We start from the raw sequence: 23,183 nt of genomic DNA, 5'->3' as shown, positions 1-23,183 counted from the left end.
CTCTCCAAGGAGAACACTTGAATTGTGGTGGCCTGTGTGTCCAGAATCAAGAAGCTTCTTGTTTATTTTAGTCGATATGTCCGATGTTTCAAGAAAGTTCAGCTAAGTTGGCCTTGACAACAGATCCTGAAGAAAAATAGCCCAGGAGTGCGTGAGCGAGGCAGGAACGCCCGGGCTCCACAAGTCATCAGTCAAAGTTGGGGATACATGTACATCTGAACAGCAAGTAAGGAACCGTGTACAAAGTCCAAGCCCTGCCTCAGGCTTCAGCACCCATGCTCTTCACATAAAACATCCTATGTTTCCATTTCCCATTCACTTGACGTTAACCCTAGACACTGTACACTCTAGGCTGCAATGTTCTGTGGCATCTGGGGGGGAGGGGAGGTGGTCAATAAAGGCAGAATGGCAGTTGCAACAGTGCAATTGAAGCTCCAGCCTTTTTGTACATGTGACGTCACACAAATGTTCAAAGGGGTGGGGCTTCAATTGTGCTGCTACAGCTGCTGCTTTTGATCTCCTCCCCTTTCATACGCTTCTACCAGAGATGCTAGTCTGCACGTGTCCTTTGCCCCATTATATTCCATTCCTAACAGTCCGATTCCCAAAGTGGTTAGCACATTGGAAAAAGGAAAAAAAAGAGCTTGAGGTTAGGGGAGGAACTGAAATAAAGAGGGCTCGCTGGGTCTCAACTATACGTGGGAATCAAGGTCAGAATATGAACCCACCCTTCCGAGAGTGGATCAACAGGGTTGTGCAAAAGGGTTCCACAACTGGAGTTTGAGGACTAGATTTGACCTCGGCCAGAGATACATTGGGAGAAGCCCTTTCCTCTACTTCCCACCCACCTTTTTCTAAATGCATGGTTTTTCAGCACACGAGCAATTTGTCACTCACTTGGACCTAGTCCCTTAAGGGCAAACATCATAGGAGCACTCAGAGAGATAGCTATATTTTAATACCAACGATATACCGGAAGTGAGGAATTCCAAATGCTCTCACAATCCATTTTCTTAACTCCAACAGAAATAATTTTGCTTGAGAGAAAACTCTGAAAAAAATAGAACATGGGGAGGTAAACAGGAGACAAAGGAAGGCTTGGCTCCCCAACCAATATGAAACTTCTGTTTCATCTTAAAAAAAAAAGAAATGGAATCACCCTTGGACTTACCACTTGATCACATCTATTTTATCCCCAAGAGCCAAAGTATTGAAGTGGTGATTTCTGGGCTTTGCAGCTTCATATTTTAAATCTTGACGGTGCATGTATACATTTATCACGCAGTAAAAAAGGAAAAAATATCTCTGCATAAGGTAAACTAGCACATTGAAAAGACAAGCTCAGTTGAGGTACCTATGATATGTTTGCTACTCAATGCAGGGAGAGGCCATTTTGTTTTGTTTCTTTTTTTCCCCCAAAAGCACATATCATTCAGAATGACGGCCCACTCGAGGCAACTATTTTGAATAAGTCCTGAATTCCATCATTTTCCTTTTTTGCTTCACTCACTCATGCCTGCCTTTGTTCTCCAGTTCCTCAATCAATCAATTACATATAAAATGTCAATTTCAGCCCCAAAGCTCAAGCTTTGTACTCTGCATTAAGATCGCATGATAGAGAAAGTCGGCTCTGACAGATGACAGGGCTCCCGCCACAGAAGCGGAGTTTGGCAGTAACAAGAAGCCATTCCTGGGCACGTGGCAACAGAGATCAGTCATTGGTGATACCTTTGGCCCGTAGTTCCTCTTGCACCCGAGCAAGATATGTAGGATCTGGGTAGCCGAACCTAGGGGAAATGAAGACAAAGGTTTATGACCCAAACTCTGGCAGTTTTAAGCTACCCAAAATGGCTTAACTTGGAATTCTCTGAAAAATTCTGGGAAAATTAAGTGGACAACTTCCCTTTATTAAAAATATCAAATGGGTGAAGCCTTCTGGATCTGTTCTAGGCCGTGAGCCCCCCCCCTCCACCCCATTAACCCAAGAGGCACAAAAGACATGATTGGTGTGAAGCAAGTACATATCCCAAAGCAATTTTCCTTGAAATGATGATTTCTGTGTAGGGTGGCTGGCTCCTGTTCTAGGAGATGTCATCCTACAGTAGATTAAGGCTGTCCTAGAGCATTTTCTAGATCAGTGTTTCTCAATCTTTACAACACTGAGATATGTGGATTTCAATTCCTAGAATTCTTAACAACAGCCATCCTCTGGATTCTTGTGCATATAGGTTTCACGCCAAATAAACTGATGTGGAAAATTGTTCCCCAAGAAACAGAGATACCCACAGTCAGAAACTTCTGCAGGTTGATAAAAGAAAAAGCTTAGTTGGTGCATTAATCATGTAGGTGGCCTAAGCAAAAAAAAAAAAAAAGCAGTCACACTTCATGCAAAAGCTCATAATGCAAAGTTGGCTAACCAAAACTTTCTTCAGCACCAGGCCCCCCGATATATATTGAAAAAAAATCCAATGCAAAGCAAAACAATAAAAAAACCCAGAAAAATGTAACAATGCTAGGTTAGAACAGATTCTCATTTCCTTTCAGTCACTAAGGTCAGTTCATAATTTCTCTTAGCCTAATCCATCTCAGAAGGCTGCTGCAAAGATAAATACACAGGCAACAAATTTATATGCCACAACGATCAGCTTGAAGCAAAAGCATGCATATACATAAATATGCATGGCAAGTTAAAAATTCCTGACTCTAGCATTTCAAGAAAACACGACATTGGAGCTGTATATCTAAAAAGCTGCTGGTAAGGGTAAAATAACCTATTATTTAGAGAGCCAGCATAGACGTCTATTCTATGAAGTTCTTCTTGGCTGTCCAAAGATATCACTTATTTTCAATTTGTAACCTACTAAGATCACATAGCATTCTTGCTCTATTGCAGGGCTTTTCAAACAGTGGTACAGGTACCACCTGTGGTACATTGGCACCTAGCAGGTGGTACGCGACCATCCTAGAAAAGTCGTAGTGGGGAGGGGAATGAGCTGAACCAGTGGCAGCACCGCACAAGCCTGAGCGAGAGATGGCTGGAGCTGTAGGGCTATCAGGGCTCAGCGGAAGTGCCAGGCTCCAGCTGGAGCTCGGCGCTGATCCTGGTGCTTCTGCTGAGCCCAAAAGAAGCGCCGATCAGCTGGAATGTTGCATCATCTCCAGGGTCTTGTGATTTACATTCAGATGCTTGGCAACTGATACATATTTATGACAGTCACAGTGTCCCAGAGTCATGTGAAGTGACCAAAACCTGCTGCAACCACCCAGCAGAGGGAGGGGGAATAAAAACCAAACACCCCCACCCCCGCTGCCAATCCTCAACAGAATTGCTCACAAGAATGAAAACCTCGGACAGGAGGAAGAGCACCGCCGGGCAGGCAGGTCTTGCTCGGCTGTGGCTTGGGGAGCACTTTTTCCAGTGCCATTGTAACTTCGAACAGTCACTAAGCGAACTGTTGTAAGTCGAGGACTACCTATACTTCATCAGTTTTTTCCTCTTTTTTTGGTAAAGTTTTTGACACCTTGCTAGGCAACTGGTGGTACTTGGATGTTGCCATATCCTAAAAGTGGTACAATGGGCGAAAAGATTGAAAAGCCCTGCTCTATTGACTCTGGACTTTATAGCCTGGTACCTTTTAATGCTGCTGTTTAGGTTCTTACAGGACCTTCCTGAGTTCCAAGTGGCCTTTAATACTAACCCCTCCCTTTGGCAGCCCCCTGCTCCAAGCCCTCCACCTTTTATTTTATTCCCTCCGCTTCACAACCATGGGCACATCACACGGCAAGCCCTTACAGCTGGGGTCCCCCAGTGCAGTTGGTTTTGTGATGGATGTCATTCCAGGTGATGACGTTGGCTCGCCCTGTGGTCATGGAGGTCCCAATAGTGAAGGTGAGCCGTTGATCAAAGGCCTTGCGGAACAGTGCCAGCACTTTGTTGCCTTCAGGGCAGTCAGGTAAGTAAGCCACACGGGTGGTGCCTGGATAGCGGACGCCAGGATTGGGATGTTCGACCTGCAGGAGAAGGATGAATTCTGAGGGGAAAAAAACCTTAACTACAAACAAGAGATGGAGGAGCTGATCCATAGGTTGGGAAGTCAGACCCGGTGCAGGTGAAATCTCCTAAGATTAACCCTGAATCAGCCTGCAAGTTTGTTATAGTTGTGCCTGGCTGATAACAGTTCTTGTTTGCATTGCCACTCCCACCCCACCCCAATATACTGCCCTCAAGATATATTGGACCACAACTCCCAATCGTTCTCCCAAAGTCAATGCGGACATCCAATTGGAAAAAAGTTGGACTAGAGCAGGCATGTCAAACTGCCAGCCCACGGGTCAGATGCATCATACTGAAACCAGACCCACCCCATTGCTGGCAATGAGGAAAAAGTCATGATACATTGAGCGACATCACATGACGTCGTGAGTTTGACTAGAGGCATCCGAGTTTACAAAAAGGGGAATAGCAGGAACAGAAACACAGGCTATTGTTCACTTTAATAGCTTTGGCTGAGAGAGTGAGATATGGGAAGATCTCACCTCTTTTTAGAAAAAGTGGACTCCAATACAATTATGTATGACTAATTTACAAAAGTGGCTAATTGTAATGATATACAGTTTTCCCCAATAGATCAGTTTTACCTAACTTGGCATTGCAGAAATTTTGAGCTACAAATCCTAATATCCCCAAATACTTGACAGAGGGAGGCTAAGATATGTGGCTTAGCAAATGCAAAGATTGCATAAGACTGCTAAAGGATATCAAACTAGCTGCTTTGTTTCAAGTCGTATATGGAAAAATTCTTCTGATCTTAACCTGAAAGAAATGGAAATATGGATCTTCCATTCTAATAACAAACAATGGTAGATTTATATGCTACAAGCCATGGATAGATTACAGCTTTGTGAATTCTGTTGTTTTCACTCAATTTGCAAGGTCCACCAGGAAGAATCTAGTGGGGGGGGAAAAAAAGAGTCAGAGAACTTGTTTTGAGAACCAGCCTTTCTTCATCTGTGATCCTAGGCCAGTGATGGTGAACCTTTTAGAGACCGAGTGCCCCAAAACTGCCCTGCTCGGCCCACACTGTGCTCCCCCACAGGGCCACCCACCACCTCCATGGCCCGCAGCAGCAGATCCCCCAGATGGCCAGCAGCACCATGGCGGCCAGGCACAACAGGGCACGAGGGCGGAGTCTTGTCCCCACTACCCAGCTGCCATGTCCTTGGCTGTGCTGCTCTGCGCGGGCCGCACCCTGGGGTGACTCTCCTCCCAGGGGGGGATGCTAGTGAGGAGGGGGCCATGGGGGGGATGCGGGACTGGGATGACAGTGTGCGTGCCATGGGTTCCCAACCACTGTCCTAGGCCTTACTCATTTCAGCCATGTAATTTAGCTCATAGGAGAAAGAATCTAAACACGTTTTGATGTCACTTTTCTTAACCAATTGGCAATCCAAAATCTTCCCTATTTAGATCAAAGTTCTCCCAGAGATTTTGCTATAGATGACTATCCTTCCATAGCTGCAGCTACAATACTGTGCCATATTTAAGCTGTTCGGAGATCGAGTGGTTAGAAATGGCCACTGAACATTTTATTCTCTTCTGTTATTATATCAACTATCCTTTCCCTTTCTATCCCCTGGGAAAATGGCCAGGCAGGACTTCTTGGCTCTTCTGTTCACTTTTCCTTCCCCTCTGCATTCTATGTTCTTATCAGGCTGAAAAACCTACAGCTTTACCAATCTACAAAAGGCAAACAATTAAAATACCAATGAGGCCATAGGAACAGGGCTTCTGTGAAGTTTCCTCCCCCCCACCCCCAAAGGGCATTTCCATTTGCTGTCCTTTCTCCAAAGGTATCCTCCTGATAGATTATCTTCCTTTGGTCTGCCTTCTGGTCACTCTGTCAAAGCAGAGTGGAAAAGTACTCTCACTCAAGAATAGTAGGTCTAAGCACCCTGGGTAATCTTCAAAGAACCACCTGAATTCAGAGTTAAATTCAACTTGAATTCAAATATCAAAAGATTTAGCAGTTTTCCCGCCGTCCCCCCCCCCAGTTGGAAGGAACATCTGGGTGATCTTGGCCATCCTGAAAAATAGCCAGGTTGGATATTGGCTACTGTCTAGGTTGGGAAGTTGGAAACCACCCAGGAGATGGTAAGCTGCATCTATACTGCTGTCGGGGAAAAAAATAGAGGCATGTCCGTTTAGTCTTCAAAAAATGGGTCCCACTTATGGGACACTTGTCTTTTTCTCCCTGGATGTTTTCATTCTGGTTTCCTTCTAAGTGTCACTCAGTCTAATTTCAGAATGTTCATGTAACCTGCCCTTACCTACTAAGAGTAAGACAGAGGGCTTTTATTCTAAGTAACTTATTCAATCAGCTGAGCAAGGGGGGGAAAAACCCTCAGTGAATGAATTATGCCCTGGGTCATCATTTTCATAGTTTCATCCAAGGCAATAACTAAGTCTGCTCATGTTTCAACTAATGCCCCTGCATATTCTTGAATATTATTTTTTGTGGTAGCATATATTCTAAATATAGATACTAATACCCCCCCACTTTTTTATTAAATTATTGACTCTAAAGGTTTCCTTATCCTCCAGCAGAATTCCATAATGTTTGACAGCAAAAATATTATGGTTTAAGTGGAGGCATATTCTTCTGCGAGTGGATTTCAGGGATTCTTGCAACTAATTTTGCAGGCTCAAGTAGCTTCAGGCCTGAATCGCAAGCTGCCTCACGACTTTCTGCAATTCCAGGAATTTTAAAAAGCAGTTGGCAATAAGGAATGTAGGCCATTGAGCATTTTTAGTTCCTGGTATATTTATTTCTTACTTGAAGGTCACACCTTTTCTCCCCAGAGCTGAAGGTGGCAAGCCTGCTGTTTTTTCCCCCTTCTCCCACCCGGCCATTTTGTTCTCACAACTTACCTGCTTTGTGAAGAGGATATGACTGTCCCAAAATCACCTAGGGATTGCTCAGCCTGCTTTTTTTCAGTCCTAATCTGACACAGACATCACTGCCCCAGTAACTTTCATAAAAAGCTTTCACACATCTTTTTTTTATTTGCACATAGGAGAATCTCCCCCCCTCCCCCCCAACTGCCAACCATAAATTTCCGGCCTCAAAATTGCCTTTTCAATTTGTCTCCTTTTACTTACTGAAGACTCTAAAAGCAACAGGCAAACATCCCAGTTTGCAAAATGGCACCTTTTATTTCCTGATAAGTAACTACTTTCTCCATTTACTGTCTGCTGATCCTGCTCTCCTTCAAGAAGGGCAAACTGTTCACAAACAAGGAAATATTCTTCCCCACAACTAATGCTTCCTCCACCCTCAGGTAAGCACCGTTTTTCTGAACAGGTCCAAAAAGTCAGCAAGGCCGGGATTAAAAAATTCTACATTTCCAAAAATTAAGGGTATACAAACCAAACATCAGTATTAACAATTCTCATCTGTTTGGTAACCTAATCTATGGCATGTTAAATATTGCCATGTTTAAAGGAATCAGATTGTGCATATGACACAGGCCAGGAAGCTATGACACTCAACCAGCCAGTTTTGTCTAGTGCTTAAGGCACCAGGCTACAAACTGGGAAACAGTGAGTTCTAGTCTCATCTTAGTCATGAAACCCAGCTGGGTGACCTTGGGCCAGTCATTCTCTCTCTTAGCCCAACTCACCTCACAGGGCTGTTCTTGCAGGGGAGGGGGGGGGGAAATAGGAGGAAGGTGTGTTGGATATGTTCACCCCCTTGAGTTACATGTAAAAATAATAAAGCAGGATATAAATGAATACCAATAAAACTTAGGTTTTTCTGCCAATTATCATTCTATGGGTCCTCACAAACCTTCATGGATTCTTTTAAGTGACTTCACTTAGGTCTGACAGCAACCCTCCTTGGATAATCTAAAAAAGAAACAACTAAACAAAATCAGATCAGATTAATTTTGAGATGGGAAACCACAAGGAAATCCCACCACTGTAGGCTAAAGTAGGAAATTGAGTAAAAAAAATGCAGAAAAAAGAACTTTCATATGTTTTTGCCAAAAAAAAAGAGTCATGAATCCCCTCTATTTGACTTTAATCTGTTACATCACTTTCCACAATTAATGCCTACAGATTTAGAGTTTTCGGGGAGATATGAAAGGATGGCTTAAAACACCTGCTCTTGAATCCTATCATGTTTTAATGCAATCTTATCCAACCCTGCTGCCGCCTTCTCAGTGTGTTGATATTACAGTACAATTCTTAAAATTCTCAGCCAGCGTGGCCAAATGACCACCTCTTTACATGTGTGTCTACTCGGAACAAAATGCCATCCCGCTTAATCTGCTTCCTCTTAACAGGATGGCAATCATTGAAATCTATGGGTAAAAAGGAACCTTGGAGGCATCTAGTCCAACGCTCTACCCAGGGCAAAAATCCTCAGACCAAGCCAGTTAAATGGTTTTCCAACTTTTTGCTTGAAAATTTCCAAAGATGGAATGCTCATGACTCTGGGCTGTTCAACTGCTTAACAATTGATAATAATTAATAGTCACAGTGAGGCAATTCCACCGTATTTCAAGTTTGGATCTCTCACTATAAAACCTCCACCCATGGGTTCTTTATCTTACCCTCAGACGCTCTGAAAAATAAATCCATACCCTCTATCTAGTCTGTAACATCCCTTCATGTATTGGAAGACTGTTGTCAAGTCTCCCTTTATCCTTCTCTTCTTTAAGCTAAGCGTACCAAGTTTCTTTAACCATTCTTTAGCCCTCAAGCCACTCACTATCCGTGTCATTCTTTCTGTGCACTTTGCATTATCTTGTATTATGGTGACCAAAACTAGATAAAGTATTCAAGATACGGTCTGATCAGTACAACGTAGAGCAGAATTATCACTTCCTATTATCTCAACATGTTACTTCTGTTGTTGTGGCCCAAGATTGCACTGGCCCTTTTGGTGGTTCATGCTTGAGTTGTGATGTAACAAGAGACTCGGAACCTTCTCCCAAGCACCACTGCCCAGTCAAGGGCATCTATTTTTTTTTCCTACCTAAGGGCAGAACCTTAACATTTATCACCCCTGAATACCATTTTGTTGGATAAGGTCCAATTTTCAAGTCATGAAGGCGATGTGTTCACTAAAGGAGGTGGCAACATTAATTTATATGCCTAACAAAACATTCTACTCTAAGATTCAGCCCAACACCATTCCCAAATTCATTCAAGCCACACACCCCCAAAATAAACATTCATCATTTACTCCTATTTTTGGTGTAGGAATAAAATCACTGTAGTTGAGGATACTACAGTGATGGAAATTTGTGCTACTATGCCTTGGAGAGATTTAATGCTCTCATTTCCTCTCTTAAAAACAAATGTTTCTTATCTTCCCAATGGATTGTGGCCATGCCCACTGGTGGCACACACCACTTGAACTGCCAGATAAAATCTGGTGTCATTCTGGTGTAAGGAATGCTGTTATATATGTCCAACTTCATTATAGGTAATTTATAGTATAGGTAATTTACAAAGCAAAAGTAAAGCAATGCTTCCTGGGACAATAAACTTTCTAGTTAAACATAGGTGGATGCTGATGGGGTAAAAGCTAGTCCTGACTGGCCTAAAATCAAGCTGGATAACTGGATCAAAAGTTCAAATAAGTGTGTGTTTACTATGAGCAGGGCAAATTCCATGTTTTCATTAGGAAAGCAACTGAAAATATAAAGGTGAAAACAATAATACTATACTATACAGAGTTTTAGTTGCCAGAATTTTGGGCATCTCCAAGTCAAATGAAGGTTGGGTTGCAGGAGGCAAGATGGAACAAGAATGATTGCTCAGTAACAAAAGCAACCTACAGGGTGAAATTTCATATCTCAGCAATAAAGGCCCTCCAGATGCCTTTGGTCCTTTTATGTTAAAGTGAAACAGTGTACTCGGCTTATGTTCAGGAGTTTCTTGATCATTGTCAAAACCTGTAAGCTCAATGCTGGGGGAATAGAGGACAGCAGCTCCTAATGCTCTATGCAGCCTTTGACCTCATCTGAAATCCTTTCAGGAAAAAATAAATAACTCGGCCTCAAGTCAGAACTGCAGCCTGCTGCTTAGAAGGGAAGAGGGTATCATAAAAGAGAAAAAGAGGCTGAGTCTTAACTGGTGTTTTTTTTCTGTAGTCACAACTATTGCTCACTTTAGTTCCAACGTGTTCTCAAACAAATTCCCTAAAGGGGAACACAGTCCTTAAGAATGAGAAAGGATTCCTGCTTCTGACTATGGCCTAGCTCAGGGGTAGGCAACCTCGGCTCTTTTATGACTCGTGGACTTCAACTCCCAGAACTCCTGAGTCACCTGACTCAGGAATTCTGGGAGTTGAAGTCCATGAGACATAAAAGAGCCGAGATTGCCTACCCCTGGCCTAGCTAGTCATGCATGGGAGCTGAAGGTTCTGGGAGATGTAGTCTTAGCACAGCTGGAAGCTTCTACAATAGGGAAGGTGACCCTGCGAAGACCATTTCCAAGCAACAGAAAGAGAAAAAGAGAAACCCAACTTACTCCTTGTATGCCAGGTGGGAAGACATACTGGATTATGATGGTGCCATATTTCTCATAACCAGGAAGCAGAAGACTTGAGTCCTTGGAGACTAGCATGCGTCCATTCTCCGGCTGGTTCCCTACTAGCTGCCCGTAGAAACGGCCACACATTGGGCAGGCTTTCTTGACCTGCAAGGCCCGGGTGATGCAGTCCTCACAGAAGGAGTGCTTGCATTTCTCCAAAGTTTTAATGTTCTGGATCTCCCCCAAACAAATGGGGCACTGGCTGTCCTGTTCCTCCTCCCCTCCCCTTGAGCAGCTGGCCATCCCTCCACTGCCACTTACTACCCTTGGCCCAGAGGTCTGCTGCCCTCGGGATATCAAGGCAGCTCCTCGACGGTGGAGCTCTACAGCTCCGTGTTCTCGGCTCTTCTCCATCAAGGCCATGCAGCCCATCAGCTCACTCTGACGCTGAGCCTTCTTCAATTCCTTCTCTGTTTCCTTGAGCAGTGCTTTGAGAGCCTTACGAGCCAGGTAAAGGCCATTGCTTGGTCCATGGGCAGGCATGGTAATCTGCAGCACATAGATCTCGGATGTCTCACCATCAATCAAGACACTGACTTTATTCTCCTCTTTCAACTTGACCAGTTTGGCAGGACTTTCCTTGGTCAGGAAGTCCCAGACGTGCTTATTTACCGTGAGCCTATTTTTAGTGGTGCCTCCACAAGCGGCCATCCTGGATAAAACAAATGATACTGAAAAGAGAGAGAGAGAGGAGAGAGAGGAGAGAGAGAGAGAGAGAGAGAGAGAGAGAGAGAGAGAGAGAGAGAGAGAGAGAATCAAAGTTACAGAAGTGGCTCCAGGCAGAAATACAGATGGATACACCCAGACAAAATCCCACGTTGGATTACTTTACCTCAGGGACTTGGATGGTTTCATTGTTTTGAAAAAAATATTTTTGCTTTTCTTGAACATCGCAACCCCATTAGCAAATGCTGAATCATTTAGAATTCAGACTTAGATTCATCCATCCATCCTACATAATCAAGTGCTCATATGCCTCTATGTCAAACTCCAAATCCTAAAACACTTGAAGAAACCACAAATCTAAGAGAACCGAGGAAAAATTATTCTAACTGACCAGGAAGGAATTGATCCCAAACCTATACTGTACATTCTGGATTGGTTGGTCTACTCTAGATCTTTCATTTTTTTCCCATCTGGTTAAAATGGTGGAGCTCTAATCCTACCCATTTGAAGATCCTAATTTGGCCATGATTGATTATGATTACATTTTATTATTAAGGTGGATGAAACAAGATTAAAAAGAATGAACTATTTGTTTCAGATTTCTCTGAATTTCTAAGTAGAATAACGGCCAATTATCAACTGCAAGAATGGCCTTTTAAAAATAAACCAGCGGATTGTGTGTATGTGAGAAGAATCCAAATTACCACACTTGCTTTTTGCATTGGAAGAAGGAAAAAGCTGTACTCACACAATTGCTGTGTGAATGTCAGCTTATCTTCTTTGACCCAAGCAGTAAAATTCTTGACCACAGACTTACTGCATGGCTGGCAAACATGTGGGAGTCTGGATATTGCTAAACTATCATTCCTAGTGTTGCTTGTTATTGGTACTCTTGCACAATATGGAATGTTTCCTTTCTCATCACTTTACATACTCCTCTGCATATATGAAGACAGAGGATAATTAACAATAGACCAGAAATCTGGTTTATACCTGGTCAGCCTAGTCCAGTGGCCACTAAAAATAGGAGCTTTCCAATATCTTAGACAAAATCTCATGGTTTTTTTTTAAGATTGCCAATATCCAAACCTGGAATTTTATTTTATTTTTGAATGTGAAGCATAGATGTTACTGAGCTACATCCTCTGACAAGATGGTGGGTTAAGCACAAAGCACTTGCATTTTGCCTGGACTGCCAGAAATTCCTGCACTTGTAAGCAATCAGTGGGAAATATATGAATGCTTTAAGTTTAAACCTCAGCTACAAGACAGAAAATGAGTCCATCTCTCATTTCAACTATCAAGGTAAAAAAAGTATTTTCAAATGATGATTAAAGTGTAAACATTGCTGTATAAAAAAAACTGAAACAAGGAGCATCTCTCAGAGACCAAAAGAAATCTACAGCCAGACTGTGTATTCCAAAGCTCTTGGAGTTAGTACCGTATCTGCAAGAGACTTTGGGGCCTCTTAGTAGCATGCTGCAAGTAATCAGAGCCCACTAGCAGCCCATGATGAGTAAAAGGGGAAAAAAAAGAATTAAAAGCCTCTGGGGAGGTACAGGCTAAGAGAGGAGTCTGGGGAGATTAATAGATGAAAGTCTAATTGGGCCGAGTAAAAGAGATACAGTAGATGCAACATAATCAGCGGGCTTAGTAAAATCCCAAATGTTTGCTTTTTGGAGACAAGTTCCAAAGAGTTCAGTGAGCTTTATACAATGGTTACTAAGCTTCTATTAAGGGAGTCCTTTTTTAAAAAAACGGATCCTTACACTAAGCATTTACTTTTCAAATACCAATACATGTGTTGGTATTTATTTCTTATTTATTGAATGTATATGATGCCCACCTCACTTTCCAAAATGACTTGAGGGATTCTTATCTACAAATGACTTAAACAGCTGAAGCACCAAATAGCAAAACATGTGCTTTTTTTTTTAGGGCACATAGATGATGCTGGAATTCACCTCCACTATACCTATACAGCATACATCTCTGATATTTCCTCTTAGTTCCCCATCCAAACGCTCAGCAACCCTGACCTTCTGAACTTGCCAGTCTTGCCTAAACAAATTCATGAACATTCACCCTACTGAGGGCACTGAGTTTTCAGGGGGCATTAGTTCTACAAGTTCTTCCAAATAGATATTGCTATGAAATGCAGATGGGAAAGTATTCTGCCCTGCTCCCGTATTTCCTTAGAGGCACTTGGCTGGGGAAATAAAATACAGTACGGTACTAACCTGAGCAGATCACTTATCAGCTTCAACACGGCTCTTTCACTTTTTTTTTTTGCTCCTAACATGGCATCAAGCTACGCCTTAGCCTGGCAGCTATCTATGCAAGGGCTTTATTACAACCTCAGGGAAACAAGGGTAAAAATGATTGCATGGAGAATGTCAGAGGTTACAATTTGCAGCAGACATCTTTTGCACACTAGTTCCCATAAAGCCATTACTACAGCAAGGAGGGGGGGATTTTTTCAATTTGCATTAAAATACTATGTTAATTACTAGTTATACAGGCTCCTCCTCCCTTCCATGGTATTTCCTGCACCTTGGGAACTTTCAAGAACAATTCTCATTCAAACAGTGGCTTGTGAGTTATCAAAAGCTCCTCCTAAGAAATGGCATTAAAAAGCAGCCAGGTGGCTTTTTTTCAGGCACAAGGGGAAATATTGCGCTCCCAAAATTACACTGCTAGCTAAAAATCGGGAATTAACACACCCCCACCCATCCCAATCCTTATCCAACTGGGAATAGAAAACAATCACGTTGTCAGGGCCAGCTATTGGGGGGGGGGGGAAGACGGTGGGAGGGAGGGAGGGAGAGGGGTTGTTTAGGGCAAGGGTCTTCAAACTTGGCCCTTTTATGACTTGTGGACTTCAACTCCCAGAATTCCCCAACCCGCATGCCTGGCTGAGGAATTCTGGGAGCTGAAGTCCACAAGTCATAAAAGGGCCAAGTTTGAAGACCCCTGGTTTAGGATCTGTGGAAACGCCAGCTGCCCCCTATAAAGAAGGGAAAGGAGCAGATGCAAGGCCACAAAGGAGATGCACCAGGCCTCTGGCGGGGAGCTCGTCGCCGCCGCCGCCTTAAATTCCTACCTAGAATAAACAGGTGGGCGGGAGCCTTCTCAAGATGAGCGTCGATTCCCCAGCAATGCAAGCAAGGGACCGGCTTCCTTCCTTCCTTCTGCCGCCTCGAGGCGTCAAAACGCTCCGGGATGTGGCAAGGAGGCTGACTCTTGGAGCGCAAACCCTCGGCAGAGGGCGGAGCCAGCCAGGGCGAGCGCTCCCCGCTCTGGCGAGAAAAAAAGGCCACCCAAAACCCCGCCGCACGTCACCTTTCGAAGGAGCGCGACGCCACCGCCATACCGTACCTGGGGAGCCCATGAGAGAGGCTGGGATCGAAGACCGGCCGGATGTGGGAGTTCAGCTGAGCCGCGAATCAGAAACTGCGAAAGGGAGAGGAGAAGAGAGGAGGCGGGTTAAATCGAGGCTGTGCGTGGAGGAGGAGGCGGCGGCGCGGATGGGGTGGGAGAAGGGAGGAGAGGGCGTGCGTATGTTTATAGTCGGCACGGAGCAGCTCTGCTTTGGGAGTCCGGCTGCAACCCTTCACCTAAAGCAGGGGTCTTCAAACTTGGCCCTTTTATGACTTGCGGACTTCAACTCCCAGAATTCCTCAGCCAGCATGCCTGGCTGAGGAATTCTGGGAGTTGAAGTCCGCAAGTCACAAAAGGGCCAAGTTTGAAGACCCCTGACCTAAAGACTCCTATTTTCAGCTTTCCCACACACACACACACCCAACGAGCTGTGGAGCCCTTGGAGCACTCTAGTTGGGTAAATGCAACGTCTGCAAGCAAACCACCCAACTCAAGAGACCCCCCCAGTTCAATCCTGAGTCAGGAAAACTTGTCTCCGATTGGCATTTTTCCTGAGTGTGAGCGAAGAGACTAAGCATTGGCCTAAGGTGGGAAAAAGTCCCCCTTTTCCTGTTTCCACGTGTAACCCGGTAAATGCTATCAAGTTCAAGGTAACTTGTGCCTAGTAAAAGCTACCTTGCCTAGCATTGAATTGGGCATGCTAAATAAATGGCTTCATTGACCCCTTGGGCTGGATGGATCTGTGGAGAAGTAAGGACTTAAATCCCAAACACTTAAAATCTGGTTTTATTCTACTACAGTATTTCTCTTCAAGCTCCTCCAGGAGGCTATGGAGCTAATAACTAGCATTACAATACTGTAAGTACTCTGACTGGAGACAAGTACTCTTGGCCACCTCTTCCACATCTGTTTTCATTCTGTGTAACCCAAGGCAAGGTTTGTTGCACGTTTTGAATGAAGCAGGACTATGCCAGGAGGTCATGGCTGGCTCAAGGTGAATGTGTCAGAATTCATACTAGCCATGATGATGTAGAGCAATACAGCAAGCCAATCACAGAATCAGCTATAATTATGATTGAGGGTGAAGGTTTGTTGTCCAAGCTTGTGGGTTGGTTTCCGAACATTTTGTTACCGTGCTAGGTAACATCTTCAACAGAGTTGAGGGGATGTCAATGTCAGTGTTCTTCTGTTTATAAGGATTTCAGGTATGAGTGTATCAAGTGAGGGTCTTGTGATGGGTCAGGTATGAGTCATCAGTGAGAGCCTTGCGATAGGTCGAAGCCCTTATAAACAGAAGAACACTGACATTGACATCCCCTCAACTCTGTTGAAGATGTTACCTAGCTTGGTAACGAAATGTTCGGAAACTAACCCACACGCTCGGACAACACCTTCACCCTCATCCTACACCTGAGCTACAGATATTTGCCACTATTGCATAATTATGATTTCTTGAATAAGCCAGTTAGGCTTACTCATTGCATTAAAGCATAAACCAGGATTTACAGATCACAGGGGCTGAGTTCACACCACACCATGCTAAATTAAAAAACCAAATGGGTGATCTAATTCTAGCATATGTTGACTTTCATGTACCCATGACTCTTCTTTGCAATAAGTGGGCATTTTATGAAGTAATTTACCACAGAAAATCTGTTGGTTTTTTTTAATTTGGGAATTAAGTAGAAGCTAGCAAATTTGTCCATGATGCCAAATTACTTGGCTATTGTATGATTGTTACATTGTAAAGACACAACAAGGAGTTCCACACAATCTGTTTAAATTGGGGAGTGGCACATGGGATTCAGTATAGGTAATTTACAAAGCAAAAGTAAAGCAATGCTTCCTGGGACAATAAACTTTCTAGTTAAACATAGGTGGATGCTGATGGGGTAAAAGCTAGTCCTGACTGGCCTAAAATCAAGGTGGATAACTGGATCAAAAGTTCAAATAAGTGTGTGTTTACTATGAGCAGGGCAAATTCCATGTTTTCATTAGGAAAGCAACTGAAAATATAAAGGTGAAAACAATAATACTATACTATACAGAGTTTTAGTTGCCAGAATTCTAAATTGGGACTGTAGGCGTGGAAATACAATCAGCCAGCTCTCCTACAAGAAAATTCTTTTTTAAAGACTGAAAAAAAAATACGAAGAAGACATATTGCTAAGATTTATTAAACGTACAAAGTGGGGATGGGAACACTTTGCTCCCCCTTACATGAAATTAAAAGCCAGTCCGCTAATGATTCAGAAGGGGCAAAACTGAGGCAAGTTAAAGCAAAGTCCTTCAGAGGGAACAGAGCTTTTCAATCCAAACCTTGAATATTAAAAGCATCTTGTGGGCACTCACATAACATTGGTCTCATCAAGGGTTGAGTTGTTCCAGAAATAGTTACTATAGTGGGTGCAACCAGTCACAAGACACCTATTTTTTAGGCTGCAAACATGACAGTTTGCTCCTTGCTACCCCCGCAGCCTCCAGGGATGTTCCCTAGTGATCCTGATGTAGTATACTTCCCTCCTGCTCTTTTTCTTCCTTAGCACGTGGGCGCCCTTCCAAGGAAACACTGGATAGCAGCAAATTTCCATCATTTTAATTTTCAAGAATGCCTACGGGTCCCAGAGCATTCTTATAAGTAAAGATAAGCTGGTGCTTTGATTTCCCAAATGCTCTTCCCGCCCAATGGAAAGAATCCTTTAAAAGCTAAGGCAGGGAGGCTAGTGGGATTTGAGACTAGTCTTGGACATCACACCAGGATCTCAAATTCCAGCCTTTGGAAATTTTAGTCAACCCACCTGGCTTTTTAGGCAAATTCATGAAGAGTTACATTTCTGGTATCAGTGGTTACCAATCATAATGACTGCGAATGTACTTTATACGTAGCATCGGAGGCAGTGTTGTCTCAATATGCCAGCCGTAATTCGCCTCTTATGAGAAGAAACTGCCAAACTGATCGAGCAATAGCTTGCTCTTAGGATTTTAATTTGCAAACTGAAACATATAATGCAAACAGAATGTCTCTGTACAAATTCTTTTTCTGCTCTGAGGAGCAGCAGAATGGAACGGAAAGCAGAACACCGCACGAAAAGCCCCCTGCATAGAAATGACTTCTATGGTATTAATGCAACCGCATCTCCTTCACTGGGTACCAGGATAGTGAGAAGCAGTCGGGGAAGCAGTACTGTATAGACTAAGAAAAACAATTTGATCTGCTGACATCCTCCACCCCAGGTTTTCTTTTCATTCCTTCAGTGGGTGTTCTAAAAGACCAGACCATCTTATGGACCCTCCAGGGAATTTGCTCTTGGCCATAATAAGTCTCCAAGCCCTTCCCTGGCTGCCTCATCAATATCACTACCTAGGAAAGTCAACTTCTCAGAATTTATTTTGGAAACTGGATTTTGGGCATCTCCAAGTCAAATGAAGGTTGGGTTGCAGGAGGCAAGATGGAACAAGAATGATTGCTCAGTAACAAAAGCAACCTACAGGGTGAAATTTCATATCTCAGCAATAAAGGCCCTCCAGATGCCTTTGGTCCTTTTATGTTAAAGTGAAACAGTGTACTCGGCTTATGTTCAGGAGTTTCTTGATCATTGTCAAAACCCGTGTGATATTAAGTCCTGACAAATAGGTTAAAGCAACTTGCTGATTTGTATAGTGACTAAACCCAGCTTCTTTAATTTTGCCCCTTTCTGATGTGTTTTATTGTAAAGCCAGTCAGCTCCCCATCAGTATGCCAAGGTAGCTGGGAGGGTAAGAGGATGCAAGCCAAGATAGATAGATAGATAGATAGATAGACAGACAGACAGACAGACAGACACAGACACACACAGAGACACACATATATATATGGTAAAGGTTCCCCCGCACATGCGTGCTAGTCGTTTCCAACTCTAGGGGCCGGTGCTCATCTCCGTTTCAAAGCCGAAGAGCCAGCGCTTGTCCGAGGACGTCTCCGTGGTCATGTGGCCAGCATGACTAGACACCAAAGGCGCACAGAACGCTGTTACCTTCCCACCGCAGTGGTCCCTATTTTTCTACTTGCATTTTTACGTGCTTTCGAACTGCTAGGTTGGCAGAAGCTGGGACGAGTAACAGGCGCTCACTCTGTTACGCGGCACTCAGGATTCGACCCACCAAACTGCCGACCTTCTGATCGACAAGCTCAGCGTCCTAACATACATACATACATACATACATACATACATACATATGCATATATATGCCTATATAGGCATATATAGGCATTTGGGAAAGCTGGTCATAAATAATTAAAGGACTTATACCATAAGCATAATGAAGAGCTTATGAACTATTTTTGGTGGTGTATTATCTAAGAGTGAATTTCTCTTAAATGGTACTGCTTAGGTTGCCTTCACCTGAAATGGCACCTCCACACAGGTGTTATTTGAGTGCTGAGAATAACTGTTTTGTCGCCCAGAGATAGTTGTGTTTCAAAGATGGTATTCAGCAGTGCAGATCAATCCAGGATGAGGAAACTTAATTTTAGAGCAGAGAGTGGGAGGATCTCTTCAAAGATCACTTTTCCACCATTCAGAACTTTTCCAAAGCATCTCCAGCATTCCCTTCACTTTCTAGGCTTCAGGGCAGTGAGTCCCATTATACTCTGACAGATGGAATTTCACATGGATGTTTGACCAGCAGAGAGCTCAGGAGTAGCAGGGGGTTTTATGAACAGAAAGAGGGAATTCATATTCTAGTCGGTTGCTGGTTTGCACTAAGAAAAAATATTTGCCACAATGAAAACTATCATGGGGCTGATCTTGAAAGTTACAGAGTGCCATGGTTGTGTAGCTATATTCCTTGATCTAGAATCCTTCAGGTGTGTTGGCGTTCAGAAAACTCCAGAAATTCTGGAGGGCAACAGATATACAGGTAGTCCTTGACTTACAACAGTTCATTTAGTGACCGTTTAAGGTTACAACAGCACTGAAAAAAGTGACTTATGACCATTTTTCATGCTTATGACCACTGCAGCATCCCCACGGTCACATGATCAAAATTCGGACCCTTGGCAACTGACTCGTATTTATGACGAAGTGTCTCAGGGTCATGTGATCATCTGTTGCAACCTTTTTATAAGCAAAGTCAATTGGGAAGCCAGATTCACTTAACAACCATGTTAATAACAACTGCAGTGATTCACTTAACAACTGTGGCAAGAAAGTCATAAAATGGAGCAAAATTAACTTAAAGATTTCACTTAGCAACAGAAATTTTGAGCTCAGTTGTGGTCATAAGTCAAGGACTACCTGTCTTGATATATGGGTATAAGGTATATAGTCTGGTATACAGAGCTGCTACCAGCTAAATGGTATGGCAGCCTAAGATAAAAATGGGCTCAAAATAAAACCCTGAGTCTCTGACTGGCTATGCACATTTCACTAAATTAAAACCAAACATAATTTAGTGCAATGTGCACAGCCAGTGAAAGACTCGGTCTTAACAGTCGAATGCACACAAAATATATAACCAAGTCAATTAAAAACTTAGAACTGTTTTTTGTACAAAAACAATTTAAACTGATTAGCGTTTACTTTGGTAAGTCTTTTTTGTGGGTCAGCATATTATGTAAATCCAGAAAATGGTTAATTCAATAACCCAGGTAAACACTGAGCAAACCCAGTCATTGTGTTGCTTAAACATAGCCAGCATACTTTGTAAATTATGATTTATAATTTAGCAGGTTAAGCACATAGTATTTATTCAGTAGGCTACAGTTAAGCAAACCATAGCTTAAGACGACGTATAAATCTAGTCTCTCAGTAGAGTTCATCCTAAAATGAATCTCAACATGGCTTAAGCAAAGCCTGGGAAATATTTGGTGGCAGACTACCTTCTCAATATATGCAGATATAGACATCTATGGGGGCAGATAACAATGTCATTAGGTAAATGTCAGAACTTACATATAACAGGACACAAGTACATAACTATGGCACTTACTTGGTGATGTTACCATGCCTGGGCTATAATTTTGGCATAGTTGTGATTTATTTCAATTGTTGCTAAAGTTTGGTATTTCCCAAATACTACTCTCCCCTTACACAGTTAGTTTAGGATGGCAGATCAGTGCTTACATTCTTATAAACACCACAAAAATGTTCTAGCAATTGCAAATGTATAATTCATTGTTTGAACACTGATAAGCAGATACTGTACTGTATATGCAGCCATCAACATGGGAATTGATTGCAAAATGTTTTAACAGTTTAACGCATAGAGGATCAAAACAACATCTTTAAAAGCTAGTAGTAAAAAATTCTACATTCATAGCAGGCATATGTCAAAAAAGTCAAGATGGTGACTGTGACAGCATAATCAAGCCCCAATCCCTTTTTACATAGTCTTGTGTATGACATACATAAAGCAGGTGGAGGCTACAACTGTGCAACCATAGCTGCTATTTTGTCTATTTTGATTTTGCACTGTGGATTCCTCTGACCCATAACATAAGCCCAGCTTCACGAATTTCAACAAAGAGAAACATACCAATTTATCATCTATCAGTTCAACCATCAGTCTTGACTCCTCCATTTCAAACAGGTGAATCACCTTTTATACTTTTGAAAGATGGCATGTATATTTATCCATACAGTATATCCTGACAAGTCACAGTTTTAAGAATAGTTGCAAAGGAGCAATACGGATCAAATGAGTAGGAAAAAAAAGAAAAAAAGAAGTTTAGCCATAATATTCCTGGGTATCAGGCAATAGTTGTCCTCCATAAGAAGAGATTCGTACTTCAAGCAGCATTAACACATACACACACATACACAATTCAGTAGGATTTCTAAGAACTTGCTTTGGAATGTAAGACACAGCAGAATCCAAAATGTAGTTTCTGTAATTCTCAATCAGCATATTTGTACATATCTCTGACTGCACCAATTAATGTTCTTTAAAAACAAGCTCTATCTATCTAATGATTAGTCCAAAAGGGTAAGGAACAGAACCCAATGTTTATATAAGTGACATTTAAAGTTCTACAGGCTGCTGGGTTCCTTAATGAAATCTGAAGTGGAAAAATTTATCTGAATGGTAGGTGCTGATTGTTCCCATCCTGTCATTGCAGTATGCAGCCACAGGAAAATATTAGATGCTTTTCAGCTCTTATGCAGTGGTAATGAAGTTTCTCAAACCTGGCCTGGATGGGGCATCAAAAGGTATGAAAATGAAATGTGCTTTAGGCACTTTTGGAGATATCAACATATGTAGCCCTTTATGTGGCACAGAAATTGATGCTAAAATGGCAGAGTAGCTAAAAATAAGATAAACAAAACAGCCAGCTACAAGCCAGCAGTTCAAAAAATGTACGTTTTAGTTGGTTCTAACTAACAACACTTATTATAAGATACATATAACAGGATGTCCTTTCTGATCTGATCAAATCTCTTCTGGTTTCAGTACAATATATATCCTCTTAAAAATATACCAGATTTTAAACACATTACAATTGCAAATAAATTATCTAGCCCACAAACATGTTAACAGGCTGCCTGTTCATGCACTGTTCATACACTGAATGTCAGTATATAAAATATATTTTTTTCCAGTTTAACAAAAGCTTTTTTGATGGGAAAACGTTTCATTTGCCGCAAGGGAATGGGAACTTCCGGAGCTAGTTCTGTGCAAACTACTTTGCACATAGAAAAAGACATAACTTCATCTATTTTATGAATTGCTCAAGAAATGCAACAGCAAACATTTATACAGCAGACCTTTGACTCAAAAGAATCTGGATTGTCTTCCATTTTGGAGCTACACAAGGTCCCAATTCTCATAGACAGAATTCCTCACCTTGTCATGTACTGAGAGGACAGCCACTGCATTGTTTTCTTGTCCTGGAAAATCCTTTCCCTTGTTTTTGCTACTGGATAAGAGGGGACAGGGACAGGCAAGAGAGTGGGTGGCAAAACATGGTTTGCCAACCGACTTCTCTATACCGAGCTTTCACTAGAGATCAAACTATTTTTCTTTGGTGCTGTAGATTTAGGTGCCCTATACTACAATCCCATCTCAGGGAACAGGGTTTGTGGTATTTGCAGTCAAACATTTGAAGGGTATAAAGTTGCCTGTCCCTAGAACAATGCAGTGTCCACTTGTGGAACTAACCCACACAAATGAAAACACAGCCATCAGTTATTTGGATGAGTGTGATCCTTTAAAAACAAAGCAGCCCACACAGTCACCTGCATTTGGCTAAGTATCCAGTGTAACAACCCTGCCTCTAAAGCCTTCCACCTTCCCAGTTCAACTCCACCCCAAGAGAATTTGACAGTGACCAAACATACAGCTTCTGCTCAGTTACAAAAGGCATGCAACCTCAACCCCAACGGCAAACCCAGTTCCTGTCTACAGTATTTCCTCAAATCATGAAGATGGAGGGAGGGAAGGTGATAACTCTCCAGAATTCACCACCCTTTGTGAGCATACTACAGGCAGCCTTTCAGACATGCGTTAACAAATGCGGCCCAGTCAGTGAGATAGTCCTCAGCTTGGAAAT

General features: G+C 42.6%; 2 protein-coding genes across 5 annotated transcripts in view; both read right to left on the bottom strand.

Annotated features, from left to right (window-relative positions):
* Window positions 1-23,183, bottom strand: part of ARHGEF25 (Rho guanine nucleotide exchange factor 25) — a gene marked incomplete at its 5' end in the record, with an annotated part of 308,962 nt that overhangs the window by 108,533 nt on the left and 177,246 nt on the right. Inside the window, one exon of one of the 2 annotated variants that reach the window (XM_083356676.1) lies at window positions 974-984. The exons of the other annotated variant lie outside the window; for it this stretch is intronic. Of the gene's footprint in view, window positions 1-973; window positions 985-23,183 lie in introns of those variants that run through there. 2 annotated transcript variants of the gene reach the window in all.
* Window positions 940-14,685, bottom strand: DTX3 (deltex E3 ubiquitin ligase 3). Of its 3 annotated transcripts, none has more exons than XR_014491763.1 (5): window positions 14,651-14,685; window positions 10,544-11,277; window positions 3,794-4,011; window positions 1,172-1,787; window positions 940-1,051 (listed from the first exon to the last, which is right to left on the bottom strand). XR_014491763.1 is itself a non-coding variant. In XM_083356698.1 (5 exons), exons 2-5 carry the CDS (start codon window positions 11,255-11,257, stop codon window positions 1,168-1,170), a joined length of 1,077 nt encoding a protein of 358 aa, XP_083212824.1. In that variant the 5' UTR covers window positions 11,258-11,277; window positions 13,513-13,944; the 3' UTR covers window positions 940-1,167. The 3 variants fall into 3 exon arrangements, 2 of the variants coding, with proteins under 2 accessions (XP_083212824.1, XP_083212825.1); XM_083356698.1 differs by lacking the exon at window positions 14,651-14,685 and adding an exon at window positions 13,513-13,944 and having other exon boundaries at window positions 940-1,253; window positions 1,729-1,787; XM_083356699.1 differs by having other exon boundaries at window positions 940-1,787.

Source organism: Vipera ursinii (genome assembly GCF_947247035.1).
Source record: "Vipera ursinii genome assembly, chromosome: 2".
Lineage (NCBI taxonomy): Eukaryota > Metazoa > Chordata > Lepidosauria > Squamata > Viperidae > Vipera > Vipera ursinii.
This window is presented reverse-complemented; position numbering and strand designations above follow the sequence as displayed.